The sequence below is a fragment of the Pristis pectinata genome, chromosome 2 (assembly GCF_009764475.1).
Source record: "Pristis pectinata isolate sPriPec2 chromosome 2, sPriPec2.1.pri, whole genome shotgun sequence".
Classification (NCBI taxonomy): domain Eukaryota; kingdom Metazoa; phylum Chordata; class Chondrichthyes; order Rhinopristiformes; family Pristidae; genus Pristis; species Pristis pectinata.
This window is the reverse complement of record NC_067406.1, coordinates 69,793,025-69,815,355: the sequence shown is the minus strand read 5'-3', so window position 1 is coordinate 69,815,355 and position 22,331 is coordinate 69,793,025. Positions and strand designations below refer to the sequence as shown.

At 40.0% G+C, this 22,331-nt stretch overlaps 1 protein-coding gene across 1 annotated transcript in view; it reads left to right on the top strand.

The window, feature by feature from the left end:
• The window catches only part of LOC127583936 (NACHT and WD repeat domain-containing protein 2), a 90,059-nt gene extending 70,714 nt beyond the window's left edge, over positions 1–19,345 (top strand). Inside the window, exons 5-7 of the mRNA XM_052040373.1 lie at positions 8,174–8,318; positions 10,455–11,044; positions 15,410–19,345. Of these exons, the coding sequence (XP_051896333.1) occupies positions 8,174–8,318; positions 10,455–11,044; positions 15,410–19,345 (4,671 nt within the window). The remainder of the gene's footprint in view (positions 1–8,173; positions 8,319–10,454; positions 11,045–15,409) is intronic.
• Positions 19,346–22,331: the final 2,986 nt, after the last annotated feature.

The following is a 22,331-nucleotide window of genomic DNA, read 5'->3' as shown; positions in this document are numbered from 1 at the left end:
CGGCAATGGAAACCTCTATTAAAATATTCTGCTTATAAATAATGTTATAGTTTCTTAGAGTTCCACACCAACCTAATCCAAGACACTTGACTGAGGTACTACGTACAGTATCAGGCGCCATGCATCTGGTGATAAACTTGATCCATGTTGACAGAGAGATCAAAGGGTTACAGGTATAATAGCATGTAGATATGAGTGTGATAGTACAATGGTAATGTAACTCAACAAGTAACTCAGAAATCTGAGATGGAGATTTGAATTCAAATCCCACATAACCAGCTGGCAATTTTAAATTCATTTAAATAAACCTGGAATATAAACTTGTGTCAGTAATCTTCTCTTTTGGACAGTCCCTTGGGATTGAGGATGACTTGGTTCCATTGTGGTTCTGTGGGCCCTGAGGTGGCCTCCAGGAGGTGGTTGATAGGTGGGTGGATGGGTAGTTTGAAGATAGGGCGCTCCTTCCACTATTTAGGCTCGGCTTCTGGGTGCTCATGAGAAATGGATTGAGGTTCTCAGTGCTTCTTTAGCAGTCATGAGCCAAGCATTTCCATAAATTGGTAAAATGTTACAGCTTTCAAGAAGGTTAGGAAAAAGTCCTTGAATATTTTGCCCATCTGGTAATCTCTTGCATGACAGAGCTCAGAGTAGAGTGCCTGTTTCAGGAGTCTAGTAAAACTCAGCATGTCAGGCAGCATCTGTGGAAAGAGAGGAAAAAAACAAGTTGGTCTAGGTAGCAGAGAAGGTAGGGGAGAGTACAAGGCAGAACAAAGGGAATTTCGGTGATAGGCTGAAATAACCCAGCTATTAAATGGCAGTTAAACTCCTTTGTCTGTGTGAGCTTTGGCTAATGTTGTGAAGTCTAGGTAATGTTGTGTAGTCTGGCCTACTGGGACATGCCCAGCAGGGCAGAAAATACAAATGAAAGAAAAATAAAAGGAGAGGAGTGGGTAATCAAATATGGCCAGTCCTGGTACAGACAAAAAGAACAAGTTATCTAAAGCTGGAGACTTCACTGCTGTCCTGCAAGCTGCAGTGTAATACAATTGATTTTTAACTGTCCTCTGAAATGACCTCGATAAACACTCAGTTGGTAGAAAATTAGATTTGGGCAAGTAAATGCTGGTTTGGCAGGTATTGCCCATATCCTGCAACTGAATTTAAAAAATGCCCATAATTTGCTAATCAATGACCACGGTGGGTGATATACCTCACTACAAGTAGGGGCAGAGGCTGCATCAAATCAATTAATTTATATGCAACCTTTCAATTTTGCCAGAGACACAAGAAACTGCAGATGCAGTAATCTGGAGCCACAAATAATCTGCTGGAGGAAATCAGTGGGTCGAGTAGCATCTGTCGGGGTGGGTGAGAGGAAGGAATTGTCGATGTATCGGGTTAAAACCCTGCACATATCAACAAATCCTCCCCATCACGAAACCCTGCAAACATCGACAAATTCTTTCCCCCCCCACAGATGCTGTTCGACCTGCAGAGTTTCTCCAGCAGATTGTTTGTTGCTTTCAATTTTGCTGCTGCCATGTTAGCTCATCTGCCAGAAATGCCTGGGTAGGTAACGCAGGTAGTGCCTCCTTTAAAGTAACAGATTGAAAAACATCATACAAATTGCATATTTGGCTGAAGGGATCATATATCACTTTTCCAAGTTTGCTGATGATACAAAACTAGGAGGAGAATGTAAAGGGACTTGGGGGGGTGGGGAGGGGGTGGTGAATGGTCAAGAATGCATCACCAGCAACAGATGTTGCGAAGAATATGATGTCATGGACTTTGGTGCAGAAAATAGAAAAGCAGAGTAATTTTTTATATTTTGAAAGACTGAATATGTTGATGTTCAAAGGGACATAGGTGCCCTTAGACACAAATCACAAAGCAAACAAACAGGTGGAGCAAGCAATTGGAGAGGCAAATGGTATTTTGGCTTTTATTATGAGAGGATTTGAGTACAGGACTAAAGATATGTAACTGCAATTATTGTGTACAGTTTTGGTCTCTATATCTAACAGAGAATATGCTTGCCATAGAGGAAGCGCAGTGAAGATTCACAAGACCGTTTCTAATGTTTGCCATAAGAGGATAGGTGGAGTAGACTAGGCATCTATTCTCCAGAATTTAAAAAAAAACTTGAGGGGAGATTTCAGTGAAACTTACCAAATTCTTCCAGGGCTCAACAGGCTGGATACAAGGAGAATGTTAACCCAAGCTAAGGAGTCTAGAATCAGGGTCGCAGTCTCAGAATAAGATGTAGGCCATTTACAACAGAAATGAGGGAAAATTTCTTGATGCAGAAGGTGATGACTCTTTGGAATTCTCTACCTGGAAAGTTGTCGAGCCTCGGTCACTGGCTTAGTTCAAGACAGAGATTCATGGTTTTCTGGATATTAAGGGTTTTGACCTCGATAAAATAGTATTGAGGTCGTAGATCAGCCATGATCTTGCTGAATGACAGAGCAGGGTCATTCAGCTGATGTTCTTGCTCAATGCTATTGTGTTCTGGTTTCTAATTCTATTGCTCTTAAGTAAACACTCATGCACAATACTAATTTTTAGCCTTATAACACCTGCAGCAGCTTGTTTGCATTCAGGTGACCTTTGTGTTTCACCTTGACTTGGATTTAATTTTGAATCAAATGATTTGAATTTTTGTAGTAAGTATCTTTTTGGAAATAATAAAACCACATTGGATTGATCTTAAGAACTATCAGTCCAAGTACAATCTGTGCAGGCTCCAATGACAGTGTATTTCCCCTTTAATCTACACATAGATCTCATACTTCCATACAACATGGAAGGAGGCCATGCAGCCCATCAAGTCTACGTTGGCTCTCATACTATACCCATTTCCTCACTCATTTCCCTGTAATCTATTTCTCTGTACGCCAGGGGTAATTTACTGAAACCAATTACCTACCAACCAGAATGTCTGTGGGAGAAAACCAGAGCACCCAATTGAAACCCACGCTCACAACGAGAATGGGCAAACTCCTCAGTAACAGCACCAGAGGTCAGGATAAGACCTGGGTTACTAGAGGTGTGAGGCAGCAGCACTACCTGCTGTGCCACTGCGCTAATATTTCCAAACTAAATGGATTTCATTTAAACTGCAACTCCAATTTAAATAATACGCGATCAAATGGACTGTTATAGGAAAACCACCTCCATGTCAAATCTGCCTCTGCACCTCAGCAGTGACTCAGTGTCACAGCGGCATACAATGCAACCATAGGGTGCCAGCAATAGGCACTCAGGCCTAGCCTGATCCTATCTTTTGACATATATATCCTAACTGAGTTAACTGGATGGCAATCCAGAAATCCAAGACTCCCTCGCCAATTCCTAGTCGGCATTGCCTAATAACAGGGTGCAGTGATGTACCCATAGGGCCATTAATTGCCCCAAACCATTTCCTGAATGGTTCTTTGACCTATTATTTACTCTATACAGAAGCTGTGGTTATTGGAGCTGAAATTTCACCACCTTGGGAATGAAAAGCTGCATCTACCTCAGTGTCAGGGCTTGGATTTAGACAGGGCTAAATATAGTTCAGTATTTTCAATTATTGAATATGTTCTTAGTTAATCTTTTTGATTTAAAAATCTTTAAGGTTTTATATACTTTTTAACATTTTTTTTAATTACTTACCTAAATTTTAATAAATCAGGATGGGTACCTTTATCCAGGACTAAAAGAGGTAAGACAATCCGAACATTATTCCGGGCCACGGAACAAGGTCAGCTAGATCTGGAAGTTCAGCAGTGGCACACTTCCAACACATGTACAGCATCTGAACCTCTGCTGATGATGTATCAATGCAAATTTGGGTGGAACAGGTACTACACCCACCAGTAACCATTTGAGTATAACTCGATTCTAAAAGAGGAAGTTGCAAGCTTGGAGTTTCTAATACTCTATTCTAAGTAGGTATAGAGTCATGGTACTTTAAGAGGGATATGCAGTTCATGCCATACCATGTCCTCCCATAATAAAGGCCAACATAGCATTTGCCTTTCCAATTACTTTAGGTTCATGCCTAAATCAACCACATTTAGTATGTAATAAACTTCCATTTTCAAATTTGCTACATTTATACATATTTGAAAAATCAGCCAATGTGACCATAAAAAAATCTGTGGAAAGTAGAAGAAATATTATCTGTATGGCCGGAAATTGGGATTAGAATAGGGTTGTTTTGTTTCTGTTTCCCCCCTCCATTCCCCATTTCTCATTTCTTTTTTCCCTTTTCCTTGGAGCAGACTCGATGGGCCGAATGGCCTGCTTCTGCTCCCTTATTTTGTAAGGTTGTGATAACAAAAACTTTGTTATGCTTCTACTAGTCACAAGATCATATTTTAACATAGGGCATTCATCAATTCATGGATCCAATTTTTAAGTCACTTTTGAACCGTTAATATACCTATTGTTTCCTCTTGATCTTCTGCTATGTTTTACAACTTGAAAGTGGGCCACTGTATTCACAGATATGAGGAAGAGGTCCTTCTGGTTCTACTGCTGTTACTTTTCCAGATTATTTCTAACTCTAACTGTTGTATTAAACACAGACAAAGTAATTTGCAGGTTTATTTGTGTTTTATTTTTGTAATTCAGTTAGATATTCTTTGAAAAGAAAATAGTGCCACTTTTACTGGCCAACTCATTGTGCCATTGTGTTTAAGTCTAATAATGCTTTGGAACAATGAAAGAGTTTTCATTTATTTATTCTCAGTATACTGGCATCTATATCAAGGCAAGCATTTATTACCCATACCTAATTGCTCCTGAGATGATGGGGTTGAATTGACATTTCCAGTAGCTGCAGCCCATGTTGTGAAGAAATTCCCAAAATGCTATATGGTAGGAAGTTCCAGAACTTTGGCCCAAGAAGATGAAGGCAAGTCAGGATGACGTGTGACTTGAAGGGAAGGAGGAGAAAGTATTCCTATGCACTTACAGCCCTGTCCTGTATGGTATACATTACAAGTTTTGGAGATATTACTGTAGAAGCCTTGGTGAGTTGTCATTTGTTTAGCAGATGGTACTCAGAGTGGTTATGTAGCATGAGTATTGAAATGAATGAGGTGGTAGGTGAGATGATGATCAAGCAGGCCTATTTATCCTAAGCAGTATCAATCTTATTGAATATTGTTGGAGGTATATTTCCAAGCAAATGGAGAACATTTCATCAGTTGCTTCAGAATTGTGCCTTCAGGGTGCTGAGACTTTCTGTAATTAAGTGGGTAACCTGTTGCAGAATAGACAACCTCTGAGTAGTTCCTGCTGCCACACTATTTATGTGGCTGATTCAATTCAGTTCTATCATTTGTAACCCACTCCACAAGGTAACATTCAACTATGTCATTTCAATCAGGTCAAAGTTGTTATACTCTTGTGAAGATGGTCATTGATTATCATTTGTGCATCGCAGATGTTATGTCACCTAAGAGCCCAAGTTGTGCACACCTTATGCACATGGCCACATTTATTGGAATAGGACTGGGCCATTTAGCTTTGTGGATGCCCAGATTTAAGCTGCTAATGTATCTGAATCTATTCTTTTTGCCATGACGGTGGTACCCCATAAGCTGGATGGCGCCCTTGTTGTAAAGTCAGGATTTTACCTCTGCTGGTTATACCTATCAATTCCATCATGGTTGGGTGCTTCCGCAGCAGATGGACTGGTGAAGATGATACAAAGTCAACTTTTTCCTTGTGTTCATTCTCTCATCATCTGTGCAGAAGCAGTCTGGCAATTATCTCCTCAGATTTGGGCAGTTCAGCTAGTGGTACAACTCAAGGCATTCACATTGATGGCATTGGAAGTCCCCTACCCAGGGTACATCCTGTGCCTTGCTGCATTCAATGTTTTTCTGCATTACAAGTGGAAGATTACCCACTCATCAACTAAGAAAGAACAGTAGCTGGTAATCAGCAGGTTTCCTTGCCTGTGTTTAACCTGATTCAGTAAGTCTTCATGGGGTCTGGAAGCAATGTTGAGGACTTCCAGGGCCACTCCCTTCAATACGCCTTTACCTCTGATAAACCTATCCTGTGTGTAGGACAGGATGTACTCTGGGATTGTCATGCAGGGGCCTGGGTTGTTTGTTGAGTAGCTTGATTCTGTGAGTACATTTATGTCAGGCTTATCAACTAGTCTGTGAGACAGCTTTCCCAGTTGAGGAATAAGTCCCCAAATGTTTGTGAGGGGGACGTTGCATTGTAAACTGGCCTGGTTGTTGCCATTGTTTCATTAGACAGACCATCTAGGCATGCATGCTTGTTGTAGTGGCTTAGTAAAACTGACTGTCTTGATAGAAATCAGCTCAGAGTCCACCACGTTGGTCTAGGTTGGAAGTCATATGTTGGCCAGACCAGGTAAGGACAGCAGATTTCCTCTCCAAGGGACATTAGTGAATAAGATAAGGTTTTACTGCAATCTAGTAAATAGTCTAGGTGTTGGATTACTCCCATTTTTGCTCTAAAACAGCATTATGTTTACCAGTAGTGCCACATTGGTTCTCAAGGCCAAATTTAAAAATCTATTGAAAACACTTTTGAAATCATGTTATGGTGGCTTACACCTAAAAAGAAGCATTAACACATCACTTGTGTAGTTCCAGATGGGACCGCACTCAGTTCAGTACAGCAGCCAACACTGCTGCTCAATTCATGGAAGGGCATCAGCTGTTGGTCTTTATTGAAAAGCGATTGGAGTTTGAGAATAGGGAGGTTTTGCTACAGTTGTAAAGGGTGTTGGTGAGGCCTCGCCTGGAATATCGTACACAGTTTCGGTCCCCTTATCTAAATTGAAATCAAACCAAAGAAGATTCACTAGGTTGTTTTATCAAGAGAGGCTAGACAGTTCGGGTCTATATTGCTTGGAGTTTAGAAGAATGAGGGATGACCTTATTCAAATGTATAACATCCTAAGGGGGCTTGACAGAGTAGACGTTGAGATGTTTTCACTAGTGGGAGAGTCACAAACAAGAGACACAGCAGGAAAATAAGGGGCTGGTCATTTAAAACTAAGGAGCATAGAAATTTCTTCACTCAGAAGGCAGTGAATCTCTGGAATTCTCTGCCCCCAGGGGTGGTGGAGGCCAGGTCATTAGATATATTTAAGGTTGAGATAGGTAAATAAGGGTTATGGGGAACTGGCAAAGAAGAGTAATTGAGGCCAGCATAGATCAGCAATGGTCATATTGGATGGTGGGGCAGGCGTGAGGGGCCTGATGACCCACTCCTGCTGCTATTCATGTTCTTTAAGGCACACCCTCCACAGCAGACAGATAGTAGCAGCTCACAGTATGACTGCCATGAAGGAAAGACAGATGCTACAGGGAAGAGGCGGACTACTCCAGAAAGGACACCAAAGTTGTAATAAGTGAGAAGAATGTTAGGAGGGAGGTGCAGGGTGTCAGGGAAGACAAGAGACCCACTGGGACTGGCATAAGAAGGACAGGACAGGAGGTGGCTGAAAGGATCACCTCCAGGAGCAGAGAATCTCTGAACAAATGAACGAAGTTGGAAAACATTTCATTAGCTCACAGGATGTGTCAAGGTTTCCCGAAGCCTCCAGTAATGAGCATCTTACCAGCTAAGTACTGAAAAAAATGACTCACAGTAAGTTGTAGCACACCCTGTGAATTTTTGGTAGGACTCTGTGCAGACTGCAATCAGTCATGAGACCATCAGCCAAGTCTCCTGATGTTAGCAGAATGCCTCTGGGAATAACAAGAAAGGAAATAATGTGCTCCTATTTCTAGTGAGACTGTTCACATCAGTTTTTGTGTGGATCTTTGAACTAAAATTCATGCTGGTGTGGGCAAACTCATTCATTAGTATGACATTAGTAGGTATGAACCTGATGCTGGAGAAAAGTCAGGCATACTAACCACAATCACGCACAGAAGTACCTGATCCAATTCTGCAATAGGTAAAATTTCACATGGAAATAATCAAAAGTGTGATCTATTCCAAGTAAAATTGATCTTTAAGGGCATAGTTCCTAAAAAAAATGTGCTACACAGTCCAATTTAATGGCTCAGAATTTCAAAACAAGTGTATCCACACTTTACACTGTAGCCCAACCAATTCTTAGAAATTAATGATGGGTTTGAATGAAATTGGTATGGTATCTCTACTTTGTGTTATATAGACAGATGGAACTGTAAATTCTCCCAACCCCAAGAAATGGAAGGAAATATCAGAGGAGATCAAGAAAGTTTTTAAAACTGCTATAAACTTACTGCAACAACGAGGAACAATGCATAGTTCCAAAGCCAAGAAGTATCTTTGTTCAGGTAAGAATTTGCATTTATTTACTACAAAACAAATAGTTCAACGAAGAAAATGAACTCAGCTGCATTGTGGCTAGAATTGTGTTTTAAAGAATACTATTACTAAACCATAGAACCATAGAACCATACAGCACAAAACAGGCCCTTCGGCCCACCATGTTGTGCCGTCCATCAAACCACCCTCACACTATCCAACCCTTTCCTCACGCATATCCCTCTATCTCACATTCCTCCATGTGCCTATCCAACAAACTCTTGAACCTGTCCAATGTATCTGCCTCCGCCACCACCCCAGGCAGTGCATTCCATGCACCAACCACTCTCTGGGTGAAAAACCTCCCCCGACATCTCCCCTGAACCTCCCACCCATAACCTTAAAGCCATGCCCCCTCATCTTGAGCATTGGTGCCCTGGGAAGGAGGCGCTGGCTGTCTACTCTATCTATCCCTCTCAATACTTTATATACCTCTATCATGTCTCCTCTCATCCTCCTCCTTTCCAGTGAATAAAGCCCTAGCACCTTAAGCCTCTCCTCATATTCCATACGCTCTAATCCAGGCAGCATCCTGGTAAATCTCCTCTGCAACCTCTCCAACGCCTCCACATCCTTCCTATAATGTGGCAACCAAAAGTGAACACAGTACTCTAAGTGTGGTCTAACTAGAGTTTTGTAAAGCTGCAACTAGAGTTTTGTAAAGCTGTTAATCAGTAATGTAAGTGAAATTTAACAGAAGTTCTTGGACACTTAGAAACTAGCCTACTCAGAAATAAATGCAGTGGCACATTTGCCAATCAGCCAAATGTAAATCAAAAGCATCAGGAAAGTTATTAGGAGCAACAAACCAATTTTTAAAAGGCATTCAGTTCCAAAAAACAATTATGGTAATATTTCTTGAAGATTAAGCTGAAGATACATGTGAGGATTCAGGTAAAGTTAGCTTGTGTTGTAAGTAACTCATGAAACCTAATCTGATGACTAAAACCACGTCATAGGTTTAAGTTAGTGAAGCATTTTGGGTGTGCAAAGGTTCAAAAGTTTTTCCCTCTGCTTCTCTCATTCTCACACAATCAGAGACTCTTACAGTACAAAAGGGGACCATTTGACCTTTCGTATCTATGCTAGCTCTTTAAAAGAGCTGCCTAATCGATCCTATTCCTGTTTTTCCCCTTGTCAACAAATTATTCCCCTCCAAGAATTTGCACTCAGCGAGACCATTGAAAAGGCAACTTTACAATGACTACTGCCACGTTGATCTTTTTTATATGACATTGCTAATAATAATTTCAAATCTTGTGTCTTTTTAAATATTGGGGAAAATATTTACTAACCGTTCAGAGAAGAAGGGAACAAAACTTTGTCGATTTTATTAGAGTATATTGGAGAAAATCCTTTAGCCATTTCACCTTCAATTTGACCTTATCTTTGCCGAATCATTACTGTTTCCGGACTCACTAAGATGGTGGTTGACAATCCTACAGGGAAGAGAAGCACTTAACTGAATTCTGATCCAGGGCTGTGAAAACTATTACAAAAAGAATCCCACAATACCCTTTGACTGTAAATACCACAGGAGATCACCATCACCAGGTGCAGAATAACACCATGCTGTTACTTTAAATAGCTGGGAATGAGGGGAGAATAAAATGGGATTAAAACAGGACTAGTGTAAATGTGTTCTTTATGGTTAGCACAGATGCAGTGCGCCAAAAGGCCTGTTTCTGTGCTGTATGACATGACTATTAAGCTTAGCAAGGTTGAATTAACATCATATATATTAGCATGTCGTTTAGTCATGACCTATGATGCACTCTGGCCTTTTGACCTGAGTATTTTGCTTTTAATTCTCAGAGGTTCCCCTGTGTAAACTCAGTTATTTTCCTTTCTGGAGTTCTTTAATTTGCCTTGTTTTCAAGTTAGTACAGAAAGTCCAATGAATAATAATGTCCTTTTATTTTAATAGAGGGTCTTCCTTTTAAGTCAAATACAGAGCCAACAGCACTAGGTTTTCTGAACTTCTAAAGATCTCTATGGACAAGAGTCTTTTAAATGAGTTGGTAAAGTTCATCTTGACAAATATCTTGACTTGCTCTGACCTCATACGCAAAAGATAATGAGATATTGGTTCTCTTTACATGAAGCAATTGAAGATGAGTTTGAGTTTGCCCTGGGAAACCAAACACCAGCATTTCTAAGGAAGTGTGTGTGTTATATCAGGAAAATTGCTAACATTGACCGTCATGTGAAGAATCCAGAAATGGGCCGATACATGGACATCATCGAGGTCAATGGAAAATTTATACGAGACCCAGTTGCGAATGAGAAACTTGTGAAACTCAGGGATGAGTTTATTCCTACAATTGTTGCCTCTTCCAATCTGCGAGTATACACATCCATCACCCACTGCGATATGAAACTTGGATATTCAGAGAATGTAGAGAACCACTATGTTGAAGGCCTTTGTAAACAGTTCTATGATGATATGATCGACATTATTCAATCGACAGTTCAACAGAACTTTGATATTGAAACAGATGCACTTTACGATGAAGTTCTGCAGCACTTGTCTCTTTGTAAAATGTACGCCTCTTTCTACCAATACCAATGTGAGGCCTTGAACCTCATACACAAGTACATACTGCCTTGTAAACCAGGACAGGTGAACCCACTTGTGGTATATGGTGGGCCATGTACAGGCAAAACACTTCTACTGGCAAAGGTGGCACAACAGGTAAAAACAGCTTATCTCATTTTGTGCTTTTATGTCTGATGGCTTTATTGGACTCACCAATGTCTAATTGTATTATCCTTGTAAATCCACGTTGTGTCAAATTAAAATAAACAGTTAAGTAAATTAGAAAGTCAGTATTAAAAATCTCCCTCCCTCAGAGAGCAGATGTTATTTTATAATCAGTTCATATCAGACTAGATAGATTCTTCCTTACCATTCATCGTCATACCAGGATATAAGAATGTAAGAAACCAGAGTTGCCCATTCAGACCCTTTCACAGACCCTTCAGATCTTCAGTAAGATCATAGCTGATCTTTTAATTCTGCTCTACTTACCTGCACTAAATCCATATCCCTCGATTCTCCTAATATCTAAAATCTTATCTGTGCAAGAATTCCAAAGATTCACCACTATCCAGGTGAAGAAATTTCTTTTCCTCTCTGTCCTGAGTGGCTGACCCTTAATTTGAGATTGTGACCCCCTGGTTCCAGACATCCCAGCCAGGGAAAGCATGATCCCTGCATCGAGCCTGTCAAGCCCTCTGTCAGGAATTTTGTACATTTCAGTGAGATCCCCCCTCAGTTTTCTAAATTAAAACACCTGATGACCCATATCCTAGAGTTTGAAAGAGATGACTATTTTGATAGAAGACGCACTGGTTGAAGGAGAGAGAAAACAGAACTATAAACCATTTAGACTGACATCGGTGGAAAGGAAATGCTGGAATCTATTGTAAAGAAGATAGTAAAAGGACATATAGAACATAATAATTGGATTGGGTAGAGTAATTATGGATTTATGAAAGGGATATCATTTTTGACAAAGCTATCTAAGTTGTTTTGAGTTAGAATAGAGAAGGGTGTAACAGTTGGTGTGATAGATTTATACTTTCAGACAACCTTTGATAAAGTTCAGCAAAGGATTGGATGTAGTATTGAAGATTTGGTTAATGGGTAGAAAAGAAATAGTAGAGACAAATGGTTTATTTTTCACATTGGGAAGCAGTAACTCATGGTGCCAAGGGAATCAATGCTGGGGCCCCAGCTATTCAAAATCTATTCCAATGTTTGGGATGAGATCAAGAGAAATATATCCAAGTTTGCCAATAATACAAAGCTGGATGGCAGTGTAGGCACTGAGGGGAATATAAATAGGTTATGTGAATGGGGTAGGACTTGTCAAATGGAACATAACATGGTAAAAGGTGATGTCATCCACTTTGCAGAAAAGATAGAAGTGTGCAGTATTTTTTAAATGATGAGAGGTAGAAAGGTGTTCATGTTCAGAGGAACCGAGGTGCTTTTGTTTACAAGTCACTGAAAGCTAACATGCAGGTACAGCAAGTAATTAGGAAGACAAATGGCATATTGACCATCATTGCAAGAGTTTATGAGCACAAGAATAGAAATATCTTGCTCCAATTATACAGGGTGAGACTGCATCTGTAATATTGTGCACAGGTCTGGTGTCCCTATCTGAGGCAAAATATACTGCCAACCACGTTTTAGTACATACCATAATATGGCACCAGATTGTGTTCAATACGCCCTGTTCGCCCCCTGTGGGATGTCAGCAGTCACTCTTAACTTTTGCAGCCACGCAGCTCCTAATGTCCTGGAGGACATGCCACTCCAGGCGCTTGCAAGGCAGAGCACCTGTCACCAATGTCCTGGCCTCAAGCAGTACAAGCTGCCCAGGGGCTGCAATGCTGGTCTTTTGAATGCTTGTTCTGTTAAAGCCTTTTTCACTGCTTCTAGATGTCTCTCATAATCAGGGATGCTAAGAAACAGTTGAAATAATTTTCATTTGAAAAAATTCTGAATTATAAAAAAAGAAAAATAAATGTACTTAAAAGCACACTTATGTGAGTTAAATGAAAACAATATGTTAATTATAATAAAATAAGTTAACCACTTTTTTTTGTTTTAGCTTTGCAGCATCTGCAGTTTTTTCTTTGATTTTCAGTAGTGACAGAGGCAGTGGATGCATTGAATTTCTTCTCCCAGAATTTCACAGATTTTGTAATGGGCCCCATGTATGTGAAGGAGGAAACAAGATCCCGCCATTTACTCAAACTTTATCAAACTTGGAAAAAATTAGGAGTGGTACTGTTGATCCTTCGCTTAAATTTGAAGATATTTGGAGTCCATTTATTCAATATTTTCACATGATGTAGATCCCCTTTCAATAACTTTCCAACTTAGAGGAACGGAGTTGACGACATAATATTGCTCTGTTTCTACTGAGAAATTTTAGCCCAATTTTTTTTTGTTTGTTTTTTTTGCAATTTTTCTGTTTAGTTTAGTTTATATTGTTTATAATTTTTTCTTATTGATTTGGGTTTTTTTTCTTTTCTTAATTTATATGATAAATCTTTTTCTTCCCTTTCTTTTATATTATATTCACTTACTAAGAGATTGTTGGATCTACAGATTTTTTTATATTTTATTGTTCTTTATGATTATCTATGCCATGATTGTTATCCTGATCTCTTTGTATTACATGTGTAAATATTGATGCTATATATCAATCTGTATTAATTTGAAAACTAATAAAAAGATTGAAAAAGTAAAGAAGATCCCGCCATTCAAAAAACAGGAACCATAGGCCAGTTAGCCTGTTATTTGTGGTGGTGAGAACACTGGAATCATTATTAGAAACATGATTGCACTTCACTTAGAATGTCTTAATAAGATTCAATAGGTTTAAAATTTATTAATGAAAGGGAAATCATGTTTCATAAATCTGCTAGGATTTTTTGACGTTGTAATTAACAGAGTAAATTAGAGTAACCATGGATATATTATGCTTAAAAGATTTTCAAGAAACATTCAATAAAGTGGCACACAAAAGGGCTCGTGAAATTGGAGGTTAAATATTAGCATGAATTGAGAATTAGTTAACAGATGGGAAATGGAGAATAGATCATTTTCAGATCAGCAGGCTCTTACTGGTGAGATAGCGCAAAGATCAGTGCTTGGGCCTTAGCTATTTACAAACAATATAAATGACTTTGGTGAGGGGACTGAGAGTAATTTGTTCAATTTGCTGACCAGGGAGAATTACTTGAGAAAATCTGTGTGGAAGATGAAAGAGGCAGCAAAGGTATATGAATGTGTTAATAAACATGCAAGAGCATGGTAAATGGATTGTAGGGTGGAGAAACATGAAGTTCTCCATTTTGATGGAGAAAAATAGAAACACAGAATATTTTATGAAATAAGAAAGGCTGGGAAATGATCTCATTCAGTGGAATTTGGGGGTCTTTTACAGAAAGAACAGAATTGTATGCCAACATAGCAAGCAATTAATAAAGCAAGTGGCATGGTAACTTTTATTACAAAGGGGTTAGAGCATAAATGTAAGATGGAATGTGATTACATCATTGTTGAGACCACATCTGGAGTATTATATATGATACTGGTCCTGGAGAAGGAACTATTTACTTGCCTTAGAGGGAGTGCAATGGATGGTCACTGGGTTGATTGCTGAGATATTGAGGCTCCCTGGAGTTTTGAAAAAGAGACATATTTAAATATAATTTTCTTTGGAGGCTGATAGATGCTAGGAGGATGATCACCCTGGCAGGAGAGTCTAGAACCAGGCAGCTCAGATTCAGAATAAGCAATCAGCTACTTAGGACTAATTTGAGAAGAAATATTTTTCAAGAGATAGTGAGTCTTTGGAATTCACTATACCAGAGACCTCTGGATGCTTGACTGTTGACTATATTAAAGGCAGAGATGGGTAGATTTTCGGATACTAGTTTAATCAAGGTAGATGGGGAAAGGACGGGAAAGTAGATTTGAAGCAGAGGATCGGCCATGGCAGAATTAATGCAAAAGACTCAATGGTCAGCTCCTACTGTCACAACAGATACATCCTGTATCTGTTCACATGCTGCCTGGTAAACAGAAATAGCACAACAAATTTTATACCAGAATTTGAGATTTCTTCCACAGGATTTCTTCTCAAGGAAAGTCAGCTGGTAGGATCACACCCCATACAAGGAGCATACTCAAATTTTCAGTCATTTTAGCTAAATTTAAATGGATGGATATTTGGTTGGGCTCCATTGAAGTGGGATTCCAACCACCCAAACTTTTTCTTAAGTTTATGTCCAGGTAATCATTGCAGATGAAACTATAAATTGTTGCATTGTGGTTTTCAATCTTCAGGTACCTTCAATTGCCTGCATTCAGCAAATTTTATTATATTAAATATATTATTATTATTATTTAATCTATTATATCTAATATATGTTTTCCAAATGTTCTTATATTAAGTAATAGAAATGAACATTAAATCATTTTATGTGATCTGAACTATCCGTTCAAATCTTATGACACTCTTTTAAATTTCAGGCCTATTCATGGCTTCAGGACGAAATGGGCCCCGATTCTGATCCAGTTATAACTGTGAGATTTTTGGGAACAACTGAATTAAGTACAGAGCTTAAAACCTTACTGCAAAGTCTCTGTGAACAATTAGCCATTAACTATCGATGTCTCATACACAGTTATCCTCAAAAAATACATGACCTGAGGGAACTATTCATAAACCTACTGAATGAGTCTTCCTTTCATCGGCCACTGGTGTTAATTTTTGATGCACTGGAGCAATTGTCAGATGGTGAGGAAGCACGCAAATTGTGGTGGCTTCCCATTCATCTTCCTCGGTCAGTGCGTGTGATATTGTCAACGCTACCCAACAAGCACGGTATTTTGCAAAAGCTGAGGTGCTTGATACAGGATGACGATAACTACATTGAACTGCCACAGCGTGACAGGAAGGTGTGCAGCCAAATTTTGAAATACCAGCTTCTGCAAGTGAAAAGAAAGGTCACCTCAGGTCAGCAGATCTATGTCAATGAAGCCCTATCAAAGTGTACGCTACCCATGTTTGTTAATCTGATTTACCACGAGGTCAAGCAGTGGAGATCACATAAGGACGTTGACGACACTTCACTCTGTGGAACAGTACATGAAAACATTGAGCACCTTTTTGGGTCTCTTGAAAATAAGTGTGGATCAAGATTGGTCTCAAGAGCTCTTGGTTTCATCACCATAGCCAAAACTGGACTGAGTGAAATGGAACTGGAAGATGTTCTTTCACTTGATAACTATGTCCTTAACGAAATCAAAGCAAAGTCTGAGCTTCAGAATCCACTGCGGATACCATATTATTTCATCGCAAGATTGAAGGAGGAGCTATGTGGATACTTAGTGGAGAGGCAGGTGAGAAGCGTCACACTTCTGGTTTGGGCAAATCGCCATCTACATCTGATCGCTCAGAAACTGTACCTGCAGAGTGAGGAAGACGTACACGAAATGCACAGCATCTTGGCAGATTACTTTCTGGGAGTATGGTCAGGGGGGAGACCACGGTTGTTTCATCCTGAGCAAGGCCAAATCCGACCTCTAGACAACAACAAGAGCATGAATGAGGAAAAGCAGACTGGCGAGAAAACCTTTGATCGGCAAGCCCCTGAGCAACCATGGGTCTTCCAGTGCAATCCATTGGAACCAGACATCTTTTTTGTGAATCACAGGAAAAGCACTGAGCTGCTACATCACCTGACAAGAAGTGAGAGGACAGACGACCTCATGTACAGTGTCATAATGAATTTCAGTTGGCTGTACACCATGATCAAAATTGGTCACCTTGACAAAGTCCTTTCTGACATAGATCTTGCTTACAATTACTCACAAGAGAAAGAACTGAAGTTTCTGGCAAGGACTCTGCGAAGCATCAAGTTGAAAGTTTCAAAGAACCCAAGCTCACTGTCTGCTGAGCTGCAGCAAAGGCTTTTGCCTGTCATTAGCTCTTTACCAAAGCTGAGACACCTTTTATTAGAGTGTGACAAAGATGGCCCAAAGTATTGCTCAATTGTGCCTTTGCATTCCTCCTTGGATGTGATGTACAGCCCTGAACGACTCCCGCTGACCAGCAGCCATGCCCACGTGATCGAGGTACTGCCAACATCAAGCCCTAATGTGGTCATCGCTGCGTTGGAAAATGGTTCCATTACTACCTGGGACGTGGAGTCGCAGCAGATTCTGCGGCAGATTACAACTGCGAACTCAGCCGTCTTGGGGATGAAGCTTACACACGATGAGAAATACCTGGTGGTATCAACGACAAAAAATACATTGTTGATATACGACAATCACAATTCATGCCAGTTGTCGGAGGTGGAGGTCAAGGGTTCCAAGCACTGCATTGTGGGTGGAGGCAACTGTTTCATTTATGGCTTCACTTTATCAATTAACCATGCCCTTGCATGGTTGCAGGGTAGTAAAGATGTGCATGTGATCGACTTAATTTATGGATGGCCTCTCTACCAGTTCCATTGCTGGTATGAAGTTACTTGTGTCCAATGTTCTCCCGATGGAGTGTATGCATTCTGTGGACAGTACTTGAACACAACCACCATTTTCCTCTTGGGAAGTGGTGAAAAGCTCTCCACAGTGACATCAGAATTTTCTGGGGGATACGTAAAATCTCTTCTCATTCTGGCTGCAGTTCAAGAAATGGTGATGATCGATAACGAAGGCAGCCTGTCTGTCTGGAATATAGATGAAATTACCAATCCCCAACTGATTGAGGACTTTGACTGCAGAGGAAAAGACAATGAAGTGGTGAGCTTAGAGCTGTCGGAAGACCAAAGTGCAATCCTCATCTGTAAGACATTCAGCATTGAGGTGTTGGACACCAGCATTTGGAAAGTGGCTGAAAAGTTCAAAGCAAAACGCAATGAACGCTTCATATCAGCAGTCCTCTCTAAAAATGGTGACTCGATTATTGCTTCAATGGAACACATGTCATCGATATTTGTGTGGCGGAGAGATACTGGACAGTGCATGGCAAGTTTGCAGGAAATTTCAGGAGCCATTGTAAAGCTAGTTAAATCAAACCAACACAATCTGCTGCTGTCTTTGACAAGCAATGGTATTCTTTCAGTGTGGGATATAGACATCATAACAGCGATCTCAAACATTGACAAAACTGGGAAAGCAATTCAAAGCCTTCTCCTGCCGAGCAAAGGTGAACTGATTTACACACTGGATGGCTCAGAATCTGTTCATAAATGGAGTTTTAGCACAGGATATATCGAAGCTGTATTTAAACATGAGAGCATTGTGGAAAACTGTGTTCTCACATCATCAGGGGAGCTCATGGTCACTTCAGATGACAAAGGCAGCCAGTACATCTGGCACACTGTTACTGGGGACAACATCTTTCGCATCAATGGGCAGAGGATATCCCAGCTGCTGATTACACACAATGATCAGTTTGTCGTCTCTCTTTGTAACCAAGGTATCTCTCGAGTCTGGAGGCTGTCTACTGGTCATAAAGTCTGCAATATTCTGGTTCCCATGCAGAACGCATTTATCACATACCCTAACACCTTTGTAATTGGTGTTTCAAAAAACAAATTGTTGGCTGTCAGTTTGTGGACAGGAAGTGTTACGAAGAAGTTCTGCTGTGATGATGGTACAACCATTGTAAATTTCAAGCTGATCCCTGATTCACCAGACTATGTAGTATTCATCACATCAGCTGAAACACTGTTCGTTTGGAGCGTGACAGAGGAAGCAGTGTGCAGACGTGTGCAGCTTCCTAATAATTTCCTAAAAAACCTGCAGGATTTTCAGATATCTCCCAATGGGAAACTGGGAATTTTGTCGCGAGGCGACGACAACATTAACATTATGGACCTGCACAATGGAAAGCTGCGTCTTGTTCCTGCCACTGGAATTATTTGGCGTCAGAAACTATCACGTGATGGCCGTTACCTGGTGTACATTTGTTTTAGAAACTGCAGTGATGATATTGATAATGGGGCTGTGTCCAGCTTAATAGTCATCAGGTTAGCTGATGGGAAAAATATTGGAGCATGTTCACTTTACAAGACTCCGGCTTTTCTGAGTCTGTCACAACGGCATCTGAACATCATTGTGGGTTTTGACGACGGCAGCATTGGGACCTACACTGTCGTAGACCGAGTTGACGCTGCCTTAAAAATTAAAATAGCCACTTCAAACAGTCGACAGATTTTTAGTAACTCGTCTCAGCAAATCAGACCTAAGCGCGCAAATTTTATGTGCAAGTACACAGCAGACTGTATATGGAGAGAGTCTACTGAGGTTTTTGCCAGGGATAGCCCAATTACAGTCTCTGATTCAAGTGAGACACAGGAGACAGCACCTACCAAAAAGCAACCTTACAGTTCCGATAAAGCAGGTTCAACATTACAAATAGACTACAAATGTCAGAACTTCACAGCCGAAAGCTAAGCCATGTTTTTGTGTGTGCAAAAAGAGAAGTGTATACAGAAAAAATATTTTAATATGCTGAGTGTGATTTTAAAAGTCACTCAAAGATACTTTGGTTTTGTTACTTTAGAGGAGAGTTATTCACTATTTCAAGCAGACAAATATCTCAGGAGTAAAGTAAATTTTTTCCATTCCAAACTTTTCTCTCTATTTGGTTGCTATAACTTTTCCTAATATTGTTCCTCTGGTTGACATTTGGTATGCTCATGTATTTACATTAACTGAATTAGCATAATGTTTCACCTCTTGGGAATTCTGAGTAAATGGTTTACTCTGACCTGATATTTTCTCTGTTAACTTTACCCCATAGTACAATCCTGACTCAACTAAATGATATAGCTTGTTTTCAGGTAGTTTTTAAGTGGGCTTTACCAAGTCAACCATTAATTCTTAGCAGGGAAGAGTGTCTGGACCTGGAGAGCATAAATGAAAAAGTAAACTGATAATCTGATTTGTGAATCAGAGGAAAGATCTATGAATAATTTCATTGATTACTTTATTTCTTGGGTTTCATCCTCTTTTTATAAAGAAATTACACTTTTTAAAATACAAGCACAGTGGAGTGAGCAGTTTCCAGCCATTCTCTGGGAAAATCCAACACTAGAACATCAATTTTGACAGCTTTGAGATGTTGTTCTCATTCTTATGCACACTCTGGTTAAGATGATATTGTGAACAGTTTGAGCTCTCACAATGTTTAATTCATGAATAAAAAAATTTGTTAGGCAAAGCATTCTAGGAAAATCATACATCTGGAGATGATTCAATAATCTAGTTGGAGTCTGGTATGATTCATCCCATTTTTGTCAACTTTGGTCATCTTACCTTTTAAAGAGGAACTATATAATGTTAATTCATGTTGTGCACATTGTGATACATCAAGGCTGTTAAGAAGTTGAACTTTCTAAATGTAAAAAAAGTGAAGATTAGTATAGAAGATTGAGAGCAGATTTGGCAGAGGAGATAAAGGTTCTGATGCAGGGTTTCAACCCAAAACGTTGATAATTCCTTTCCCTCCATAGATGCTGCTTGACCCACTGAGTTCCTTCAGCAGTCTTTCTTGGTAATCGGTAATTGGTTTATTATTGTCTCATGTACCGAGATACAGTGAAAAACTTTGTTTTGCATGCCATCCATATAGATCATTCCAAAACGCAATTACAATGGGAAAGGCCATAACAGAATGCAGAATATAGTGGTGGAGTTACAGTTACAGAGAAAGTGGAATGTAGGTAGACAAATAAGGTACAAAGGCCACAATGAGGTAGATTGAGAAACCAAGAGTTCATCAGATACTGCAGTCAATTGTGTCTACAGTAGGAGACCATGACAGGGTAGATTGAAGGAAATTATTCCCCTAAGGAGGTAGCTCAAGGGTCAAGATGAGAAATTTAGAGTAAAGGATAAAAGAGGTGGATGGTTGTTAGGGGAAATTTTTTTCACAGAAGATGACTTTGATATGTAAGGGTGTTGGAAACAGCCACTTGTGGGACTTTCAGAGGTTGGATGGGCCTTGGAGAGAAAATGATTTACAGGATTACAGGAAAGAAGGGAGGACTGAGACCCATCGAATGAATCTCCAAAGAGCCAGCATGGAGTCAGTGAGCTGAATAGCCTCATTCTCTGCTGTACTGATTCCATGATTCTAAAATGCAAATCTCTCTGGATGTAATCACACGGAAATAGATCACAATGTAAATTCTTCCTTGCAGCACAAAGCATCACCCCCATGTATAAATAAAGAGAATGCTTAAAATATTCAGCCAGTGAGGTAACACCTGCAGGGAGGAAAAGAATGAATGATTTAGGTCAGTGAGTTTTAATCAGAACTGAGTGTTTCCAAAATGGATTATACAGTGAATGGTCAGGTCCCGGGAGTATTGTGGAACAGAGGGACCTAGGAGTACAAGTACATAATTCACTAAAAGTGGTGCCACAGGTAGACAAGTTGGTGAAGAAGGTGTTTGGCATGCTGGCCTTCATCAGTCAGGGCACTGAGTGTAGGAGTTGGGAAGTTAAATTGTAGTTATTATAAGACATTGGTGAGACCACATTTGGAGTATTGTGTGCAGTTTTGGTCACCCTGTTATAGGAAAGGCATCATTAAACTGGAAAGAGTGCAGAGAAGATTTATGAGAATGCTGCCCAGACTCGAGGTCCTGAGTTATAGGGAGAGGTTGGGCAGGCTAGGACTTTATTCCTTGGAGCATAAGAGATTGAGGGGTGACCTCACAGAGGTGTATAAAATCATAAGGGGCATAGATAAACTGAATGCACATGGTCTTTTACCCAGGGAAGGGTAACAAAAAAGAGGGCATTGATTTAAGGTGAGAGGTGAAAGATTTACAAGGGACCTGAGGGGCAACTTCTTCACACTGAGAGTGGTGTGTACATGCAATGAGCTGCTGGAGAAAGTGGTTGAGGCAGGTCCAATAAGAACACTTAAAGGACATTTGGATAAGTACATGGATGGGAAAGGTTTAGAGGGATACGGGCCAAATGCAGGCAAATGAGGCTAGCTTGGTGGGCGCCATGGTCGGCATGGATGAGTTGGGCTGAAGGGCCTGTTTCCTGCTGTATGACTCTATCACTCCATGACTCTATGGAGAAAGTAGCATTCTGGATAGTTTGTGCTGTATGTTGTTCCATAAGCAATACAAATTCTTTTGGTGTGAATTTAGGCAGGTAGCTCACCTGCTATACAGTAAATAGCAAGAGCTGAAACTGCATTTACACTTAGGCAGATATCTTAGTCATAAAACTATTTATTTTGGAAACATGATCTTGGTGTGACCTACCCCTACATTACTATATTTCCACACATGGTGTCGGTTAGCAACAGATAGTAGGCTTTCCCATTTGGTTATTTCAGTACATCCTAGAGAGGAACAGGTATAAAACCTTAAGTGACGTGGTTCTACCCAGGATAATTGTGTAAACTTCACCT